This window comes from Brassica oleracea, chromosome C7 (assembly GCF_000695525.1).
Source record: "Brassica oleracea var. oleracea cultivar TO1000 chromosome C7, BOL, whole genome shotgun sequence".
In the NCBI taxonomy this organism is placed as follows: domain Eukaryota; kingdom Viridiplantae; phylum Streptophyta; class Magnoliopsida; order Brassicales; family Brassicaceae; genus Brassica; species Brassica oleracea.
In genome coordinates, this window is record NC_027754.1 from 31,450,339 (window position 1) to 31,460,173 (window position 9,835).

Below are 9,835 nucleotides of genomic sequence, written 5' to 3' on the forward strand. Positions count from 1 at the left end.
GAAGAATAAAGAGATTGAAGTAAGATATGTTCGATCATGCGACAATGCAGCCGACCTCTTCACAAAATCACTCCCTACCTCGGTATTCAGAAAACACATCCATAACATTGGGATGCGCCATCAGAAGGATCTATGACTGTTCATTCGAGGGGGAGCTTACGTAGTTGTACTCTTTTTACCTTACTATGGTTTTTCCCATTGGGTTTTTCTGGAAAGGTTTTTAACGAGGCAACAAAGACGTTAAGCGAGAGTGGATAGTGACACCGGTCCCCAAGGGGGAGTGTTATGAAAGTCAGAAAAAGCAGCTACCGTTTTCGTTGAAAATATAAAAAGATGTGGGGTCCGCTTCACTATTTGCACAGTGAATTTCTCTTCTATATAAACGATCGTTTCGATCATTGTAAACACACCATTCCTTCTCCTTCTAATAACACATCCTCTCTTGTTATCAGTATTATCTTCTCCTACGGGTATAAAATTTTGCCCTTATTTAAATTCCTGCGATACAATAAAATTTCAGTTACTTTTATAACAATAACAAAATTTTGTTGTCGAATAAAAACCACATAGGGTAAAGTAGGGTCCCCACAACTGGTCTTTGATGACGTTTTATTTGTCTTCTAAATTGGCTTTTCACACACGTCACCGGCCACTCCCGTCGTCGTTGCCATTTTCCTTCCTCTGGTTTATAATAGATTCGATTATTTTGTCATATTGAAATAAAATCGAAGGTTTCTTTCTTCTTCCCAACGGTATTCATTCAATTTATCGATTCTTTACATTCCCTTTTCTTTGGATTTCGATTTTGCTCTGATTCCTTTGGCAGATTACTTTATATTCCCTCTTCCATAAAAACCCTTCTTTTGATTCAGATTAGTCAATTCCTCCGAAATTTTCATTTGATTTTCTAAAAGATCCAATTTGATTTTCCGAAAACCCTAAAATTTGTGTGTTTTTGATCGATTCCGATCCTCCGATGAAGAAGATATGCGTGATTTTCCTTGTAGTTTCCTTCTTCTTCTCCTCCGCGTGTTCCGACGAAACTTCTGACCCGTACCTGTTGCCGAAGCCGTCGATTCTCCAGTACCCGTCGGAACACGAGAAAGTCGACGGCGAGGAGGTCAATTTATATTGCACGAGCTGGAGATTCGCGGCGGAGACCAACAATCTCGCGCCGTGGAGCACGATTCCGGCGGAGTGCGCCGATTGCGTGAAGGACTACGTGATGGGTAGAGGTTACGCCATCGATCTGGAGAGAGTCTCTGAAGAGGCTTCGATCTTCGCGAGCAGCGTCGAGTTCTCCGGCGACGGCAAAGATATTTGGGTTTTCGACATCGACGAGACTCTCTTGTCCAATCTTCCCTATTACATTGACCATGGCTTCGGGTACACGTTTTCCCTATTTCTTCCTTCCAATTTTTTGTTATCTCGTTTGGTTTCTCAATCTTGTTAGGTTTCGAATTGCAGGCTTGAGCTATTTGATCACTCGGAGTTTGATAAGTGGGTAGAGAGAGGAGTGGCACCAGCCATAGCACCAGGCTTGAAGCTTTACCAAAGAGTGATTGATTTGGGTTATAAGATTTTCTTGCTTACAGGCAGGAAAGAGACCCACAGGCTTGTCACTGTTGAAAACCTCATCAATGCTGGTTTCCAGAACTGGGACAAGCTTATTCTCAGGTATGTCGGAAACAGGGAGTTTTGATCTATGGCGATTGTTTGAGGAGACTTATCATCATCATCAGTGAGAACATCCTTTTGTTGTTTATTGCCCCATTGCAATCTTTTTGTGTGTACTCTTAGATAATTCTTTCTTTCGCCTTGTAGATCTCCAGATGAACAGCACAAAATGGCGACGCTGTACAAATCTGGGAAGAGGGATGAGATGGTGAAAGAGGGATATAGGATTAGAGGCAATTCAGGTGATCAGTGGAGTGATTTGTTGGGTTCCTCCATTTCTCAACGATCTTTCAAACTCCCAAATCCAATGTATTATATCCCCTGAAGAGTGAAGACAAGAGAGCACCGTGTAGATACCAGAGAGAATGAAAATGTTGTTATTTTGATTGCCTCCCGCTTGTAATTTGTCAGCTATTAAATGTACTAATGACAGAATGCTATGTTTCAGAAACGCTTCTTTCGATAATAATAATGTGGTATAGAGTTGACATAAATCTTACTAACATCCATTTTGTTGTCGACATTGTCTGTAAGACTATGGATTGCTAAGAAACCATCAGTTTTCAAAGTTTTTTTTATCCCTTGTATATGATTTCTTTGGTAGGATAAAAATTGAAAATTTAACAGAAAAGATGGAAGAACTAGAGAATTCTAAACCTCCAAATTTTTCAAAGAAATCTTGATACCTTTTTTTCTTTTCGATATTGTGAAATCTTGATACTTATAGCATTATAACCCAGACATGACTGCATGTTCTTTGAAAAAATATTAGTCGAAAACCCTATTTTTCATGTGGAAGAAGTGACAACTAAACTTGTTCTTTGCAAGTATTATCAAAGCGTTGATATTTTGCTTCACATTTATCAGATATGCAACAACTCAATGGTTTTACAAAATCCTTGATTTCCTCATCTTAGTTACTGTATTCTTCAGGTTCAGAGTGAACTGTGAAGACCTCTCAAAATCAACTTCCAGGGTATAACTCTTGTTTTTCAATAAATGCTGGTTTTTTTTGAGCCATATACTATATACAAAATACATCATTTAGCACAAAGTTTGAGAACAAAAGACCAAATATACTAATTTAAAATAAAACTAGGCTAAGATCTTCGTCTTACCGGAATGAATATTGTATATACAAATATTTTTACACACTGTTATTTATTTATGTTCTTTAATAGATTATGAAATAACAAACATATATTGAATAATTAAAAATTCAGTAACTATTACATATATAATTAAAGTGCCGCAATCACATAAATCAAAATGATCACTGTTATTTATTTACAATCATTTATGGTAAATAAATTCAAAAAAAACCATTTAATCTATTTTATATAATATATAATAAAATTTAAATGGTATTAACATCTCTTTATATATAAAGAAGAGTTTTTTCTCTCCTGGTGCTGCCACCTACGATTCCAGCTAGGAAAGTCGAATCCTGTGAGCATGACACGTGTCCCGCCTCCAAAACGCATCACTTCATTTATTCCAAAAATATGACAGGTTGCGTTATGTGTTTGGGCTTTGTGTTTTCTCATGAAAGGGTTTTTTCTCATGAAAGGGTTTTTTCTCTTCTGGTAATACCACCTAGGATTCCAGCTAGGAAAGTCGAATCATGTGAGCATGACACATCTCCCGCCTCCAAAACGCATCACTTCATTTATTCCAAAAATATGACAGGTTGCGTTATGTGTTTGGGCTTTGTGTTTTCTCATGAAACTCAGCCCAATGTCAAATGACGTAAGCCTCTCCAGCCGTGTTTCTTCAGAATTTAGGGTTCATCACGTTTTTTGTTCTACGCCGTTTGAAAGCTTGAGATGCTGGACTCGACGTGAGGAATCTATTCGATAGGTTTCGATCGCGTCATTTGATCTTCCAGGATGGTGTATAAGACGAATCGTCATGAGGCATCTCTGGTCGAGTTTCATTGGTGTCGTTTCATTTGAGGTTCTTCTCCTCTGAAACTAGGTTTGGGATCCATTGAAGTCTCCATAAACAACCATCTTTACTTCTTCGACTACAACATAAGCTTATTATCTCTCTTCAGGTGATCCTTCTTCCATCAACACATACTCCTCGATTCTAAGGTTATTTCGTTCTTAAATGATTTTGGAATCTCTCTCTCTCTTTGTTTACCTGTTGAATCGATTTAATGATGGTGATTTACAGGAGACATGGCCAAAGCCATAACTGTGAACTCCTTCAGATCTTACTCTGTCCGACAGATCTTCCGAGCATCTCACGGTTTCGGCGATTCTTGCTTGGCTTAACAATAGCGGCAGTGAAGATGGCGGTTCTTGCTTGGCTCAAAGGCGGGGATTGGAGCATGGTGAATCGAGAGTGGTTCGGGCAGGACGAGGTTTGGCTTAAAGCTCCGATGAGGCGATGCTGATAATAGTGACATCCAGTGATTTTGGTTACTTACTCTGAACATTACCAGGATCCTTCTGATGTATCTACAGGTAAAAAACATTGTTTGTAGCATTTATAGGTTTTATTACAGAGGGAAATACAAAAAATTACTTGAATGAAACAAATGCTTGAGCGGTTAAAGATGACATCTCACCCTCGGAAGCATACGTCTGGAATAAGAATTTTGCATCAGCGGTCTTGGTGGTTATATAATGCAGGTTTGTTCAGTGGGCTCAGCGAGCAATCGATACATCACATGTTGAAGCAGCGAGTAATGAGAATGGTATTGGTTTTGTTAAGCTTATGGATGTTACAGTGGTAAGTTTTTCTCTTCGTGTGTTTCTGCTTAGAAAATTAGTGTTAAAAGACTTTTTGAGCTGTTAATGACTAATAGCTATTCGATGATTTACAACATGATTCATAGCGCTGTATAATATAAGCTAGCAGAGATGTCAATTGCTCATTACTCTTGAGTCAGCATTTTGTCTCGAATGGAAAAGGTGGACTCTTGGAGTTCATTGAGAAACGGATCAAGGTGAATGGTCACAAGGTGATTGTTCTTGCTGAAGAAGCAGAGCGAGAATTGATGTGCAAAAGCATGGAATCTAACAGACGCCTCTGATAACAAGCTTCTTAAAGATTTCGCTTTTGGCTACCACAAAGCATCAAGGTAAAAATTAGATTAATACTTTCTCTTATGCCATTTTAGATATACTATATTATGGTTCAATTGTTTGGTTCAAAAGGCAGTAAACACACGAAGCCCTGATTACATATTTTTAGGTCAGTCTATGCTGAATCTATTTGGTTTCCTTCTTATTTCATTTTGTAAGAAAACCAAGTTAAGAAAGAAACGAAGAAAGTTAGGCTGATAATTTGAATCATTCTTGCGATGCCACCAAGTACGAGACAGAGCTGCGTTACGACGCGAATGTTACGGGCATGATAAGTTATACCCACATCGGTGAATTGTCAGGAATATCGGCGTACAAGAGCTGTTTCTGTGCTTTCCGGTTAAAGGAATCAAAGTTGACGTGGCTCTGGTCTTATATACTTCGACATTGTGTTGTTCGCGAGCAATACTCACTCTTCTCTTTGTTCAATACATTGAAAGATTGTGTTGCTGTTCGTGGTGAAAAATCAGGGATTAAGTATTATTAAGATTGCTAGATGAAGTTTGAGTATTGATCTCTCTTTCATATGAATTTCTTTCTAAGTAACTCAGATGTGTTTTAGTATGAAGTTTATGGAAAGTGTGTCCATATGATGATAACTCAGATGTGAAACCAAAGATAATATTATGTATATTTATCTCTTTCAGATCATTTTTCATGCCACATTACTGTATGAATATTAGCTTATTTGTTTGACCAGCCGTACAAAGATACACACGATCTCTGATATAACGTATGTACGTATTATCAATATCACCATACAAAAGGTTTGAAAATGCATTTATATAAATACAAAAAACACATACATCTCGAACCGGAGCTTAATTACAGAAAATGCATATATATATAATTACAGAAAATAAGGTTTATGACAATGGCGTGTATAGTTAGCCACGAGTTCTGCATCAACGATGGCAAGCAAATCAGAGACCAACAATATGGTAATAAGCTATTGCACGTATTTATGTCATACTGGTTAGCGATTTAGAGGTCTTTCGATAGAGAGATTGAACATTGGTTATGTTATTGCAAGAAAAGACAAATTTAAAAACACTAATAAAATATTTCATATGACTTTAATCTGAAAGAGACAAATACAGAATCACAAAAACAACTCAGTCTCTAAAACTACAACATAAATGGCTCACTACATTGATTAAGAATATCTAAAAATTGCTCAACAGATTTAACTGACTGGTCTAATTCAGACACACAAAAACAATCTGTAAGAGAAGAAGTTACTATTGTACCTTTGATGACACCCAAAAACAACAATCCAATGAGATAAAGAAGGAATATTAAAAATTGCAAAAAAGAAGACCAAATTCTTTTGGATGCTCCATTTTAATGTTAATTGATGCGCTATTCAGACACAAACCCATTTCAAGAACCAGTTAACGCTTTCCAAAGATTTAAAAAATGTTACATTAGTATTTATTTAGAGTCTTGGAAGCAGAAAAAAATGACACAACTAAACTCAAATGAAGTAAACCCGAAACAAAATTTAAATTATGAAATAAATACTACAACAAAACGAAAATAACCACTTAACCCCAAAGTATTACGATGAAGAAGAACCAACGAAGAAGGATGCTTTGGACTTATCTACTCTAATATTTTGTTTTGGTGGATGGATGATTTAACACATTTGTGAATATCTAAACTTACACATAGAGGTCAAACAAAATAAGATCAAAGGAGACGCCATGAAAATGTTAAAATTTACAGTTAAAAGTTAATAATTATCAGTATCAATTTTGGTAACGGTTACTTTTAATCCAACAGGATTCTATGAAGTTTTTATTTTCAGAAATTACATAATTATCTAGAAATAATGACAATAAGTAACAGTAGTGTAACAATTTTTAAATCTAAAATAATAGAATTAAAGAATGTTAATCTTACAAATTATATATCATGGAACATAAACAAATGTCAGATCCATTTATAAGTATTTTCAAAAAAAAATTCACATCAAAATTATTTTAAAATTAAGTAAATAGTAATATGATATAGTGTAGTATTTTGTTTTTAAAATAAATATTTAGTTGGATTCTTTTTATCTGACCAAAATATGATTTGTTTTGTTTAAAAATTATTCTTTTGTGATTTTGTAGTGATCTATTACGAAACAATAAATGATACGTATTTTATAAAAAGTAAAAGACAAAATCTGTCACGCAATTTACTTTACTGCAACGATTTTGATTTAATTTACTTAAGTTATGTATAAAGCGATTTCACATAAATAATGTCCTATATAAAATATATAACTGCACTTTTGAAATTAAAAAAAAAAATCATGTCAAAGACTTAACGAATTCACTCGCCGCGCAAAGCGCGGCCCTGCCCTAGTAGATATATAATATATTTTTAATATGACATATCTATTAAATGATGTTTCCTACTCATAATGTTTTATGATCATTTGTATATTTGTATAACAAATATTTTAAAACATTGATAACAAAATTTTCAATATGAGACTTTTAATACTTTTAGTAATTTATAATTATTTTTCAAAATTCAATGTAAATTTTGAAATTAAAATAGTAATTTTTCTAAATTAGTATTTATTTAATCTAAACGGTATAATATATATATAGTATAAATCTCATATATATTAATCCCGGAGCATTGGTTAAATGACAATCTTGAGGAACATGCTTACGTGTCAAGCTGAAAGTGCTTCTCAACCCCTTTTTAATTGGACCGACCTTACTAAGATTATTAAAAAAGTGACATTAAATGAACACTTAATACTTTAGTATAAATCATTAAATTCGAATAAGAAAATAAATAACTATTAAACGCTTTCTTTTAATGTTTGGTCATTTAATATATTAAAAAACATGATTATATTTATGTAAAGGGAAACTGGAAAAGGAAGATGAAGCCCGAGGGATCCCTGCAAATTTTACATATTTGTATATATAATGTTACAAAATCTATTCTCCTTTTTTTTCTTTGCTTTGCCGGCATTCTGATTCTCTCCATTGAAAATCTGAAAGAGAAGGTTTTGTTTTTAGTTAAGCTCATTTGAATTTGTTTTGGGCTTAATAGATTTTAAAAAATCAATAAAATGGGCTGATTAACATTGAATGTAAAATTATATTACGTTTTTATAACGTAAAATCAATTATGATAAGATAAAATAATTAAACTCGATTTTTAAACAACTTCCACCATCAAATTACTAAAATAAAAACAACGAGAAACATTATTTAATATTTCGTGTTCTGTCTATGCTTTATTAAATTTGAACCATGTTCTCATGCATAGAGAAAAGAAAAAAGAAAAAAATGCAAATACATAATTGATTTTAAATTGCAAACATGTCACTATTTTAGGTATTTACCTCCGCGCAAGGTACAGTTTATCACCTAGTATTTTTTAAATGAGACTTCATATTCATATGGTTTTTAATCATTTTCATCTTGTTATAAAAAAATTAAATCATTGATCACAAAATTATCAATGTTGAATTTTCAACAGTTATATTAATTTATTATTTTTTTTTAAATTCAAGAGATAACAAATTTGGAAAAACTAAATTTTTATCATGTGGTTAATGTGATAGTTTAATTATTTTAATAATATAAAATTAAGCACAAATGATAGAAGATAAATAAATTGTTATCAAATTTTTATTATTCAAAATCATTAATTTTCATATATATTTTAATCACAAGTAGTTATGTAGCTTTTGTTTAAGGAAAGAAAGAAGAATATTTTTTTTATGCATTAATAATTAATTATATGATTAGTTTAATGAAAACCATCTTATATAATAAAGTAGTGTTTTCTCTCTCCTGGACGTGCCACATCATTAAATAAGTTACGGAGAGAGCGACACATGTCCTCATTAAACAACTCACAAGTGTTTCTGTTGGGCTGTTATCTCATATCTGGGCTTCAAAAATTGTTGATTCCTGATGGACTGTGCCACTATACAAGACCCAGCCTTTTCCGTAAAACACTCCAATAAAATCCTAATCGTTGATTCTGTTCATCTTCTTGATTGCCAAAAACCGGAACATTTTGTAATTACGCTCAAGCAAAGGGTCATCTTCAACGCAGTCATCAGGCGTTGTCGATCTATCCTTCAATGCTTCCTTATTTACTGCCTTCACCAGAAACTTCAAGTATAAAAAGGTACGCTTGACCCGTGAAATGCATCACTTCTTTCTTCTCCTTCATAAGCTTTCTAAGAAACCTATCTTCGACATGGGCTATTCCTCTGTCTTCCTCGCCGATTCGAAAGCTGGCCTTTGCACCTCCACCGTCGTGGTCCGTTTGCTTAGGTTCTAGGAAGCTAGAAATGTTAATTAAAGCGTCCTAACCCGGACACTTGATCCAGTGAGGTTCCTAGAGTTCGGCCCAGACTTAAGAAGGCCGACCAGTTAGTTTTAAGTCCTTAGTTTTTAAACATTGATCAGTTCGATCAATTTTGTGATTCATTAATTAGAGTCTATATGCGGAAGTATTAGAGTCAATATGTTGTAGGATAAACTGATTTCTTTATTTATGTGACAAAGGATTCGTTTACAATGACAGTTTGCATATATGCTATTATAATGTATAACGATCCTAAACAAGTCTATCAAACCACCCATCCGTCCTTGGCTTCGAATCTTAACGGCTAAGCCAGTTCCTTCCCACGATCACCATCTTGTCCTGAAACCAACAAACTTAAGTATTCCATCGATAACTTAGCGAGCGGTTTCTAAACTTGCATCATATGTCCGGTTCTTTCTAAGTCTAACCCATATGATCCCCTTAATCAAACTTAGACGTATTCAGTCATTTGGCCAGAACGTTCAAGTTCAGTCCGCGGTCTTAATCAATCCGTCTTACAACTGAACCATCCGGATCGGCCATAATCTGATCAAGCCATCTGGCTATGATCTTTGATATATCGGATCAATCACTGGATCACACGATCGGACCGGCTCTAATCCATGATCCATTATCAGGTCCTAAGACCAAGACACTCGATCGTTCATACAGAGGAAAGAAGAAACGATCAAGTAGATTTTGAAGGATGAAACCGGTTTAGGCCG

The 9,835-nt window shown here is 34.5% G+C and overlaps 1 protein-coding gene and 1 long non-coding RNA gene across 4 annotated transcripts; both read left to right on the forward strand.

The window, feature by feature from the left end:
* The first annotated feature begins 638 nt into the window (after positions 1–638).
* Positions 639–2,171, forward strand: LOC106301923 (acid phosphatase 1-like). 2 transcript variants are annotated; one of them, XM_013738410.1, is made up of 3 exons: positions 639–1,386; positions 1,468–1,741; positions 1,825–2,048. In XM_013738410.1, exons 1-2 carry the CDS (start codon positions 977–979, stop codon positions 1,700–1,702), a joined length of 645 nt encoding a protein of 214 aa, XP_013593864.1. In that variant the 5' UTR covers positions 639–976; the 3' UTR covers positions 1,703–1,741; positions 1,825–2,048. The 2 variants fall into 2 exon arrangements, with proteins under 2 accessions (XP_013593864.1, XP_013593863.1); XM_013738409.1 differs by having other exon boundaries at positions 641–1,386; positions 1,468–1,677; positions 1,825–2,171.
* A 1,265-nt stretch (positions 2,172–3,436) lies between these two features.
* LOC106305049 lies at positions 3,437–5,407 on the forward strand. Of its 2 annotated transcripts, XR_001262904.1 has the most exons (5): positions 3,439–3,733; positions 3,856–4,148; positions 4,317–4,416; positions 4,523–4,768; positions 4,932–5,406. It is a non-coding gene; the product is annotated as an uncharacterized LOC106305049 (long non-coding RNA). The 2 variants fall into 2 exon arrangements; XR_001262903.1 differs by having other exon boundaries at positions 3,437–3,733; positions 4,317–4,768; positions 4,932–5,407.
* The last annotated feature ends 4,428 nt before the right edge of the window (positions 5,408–9,835 follow it).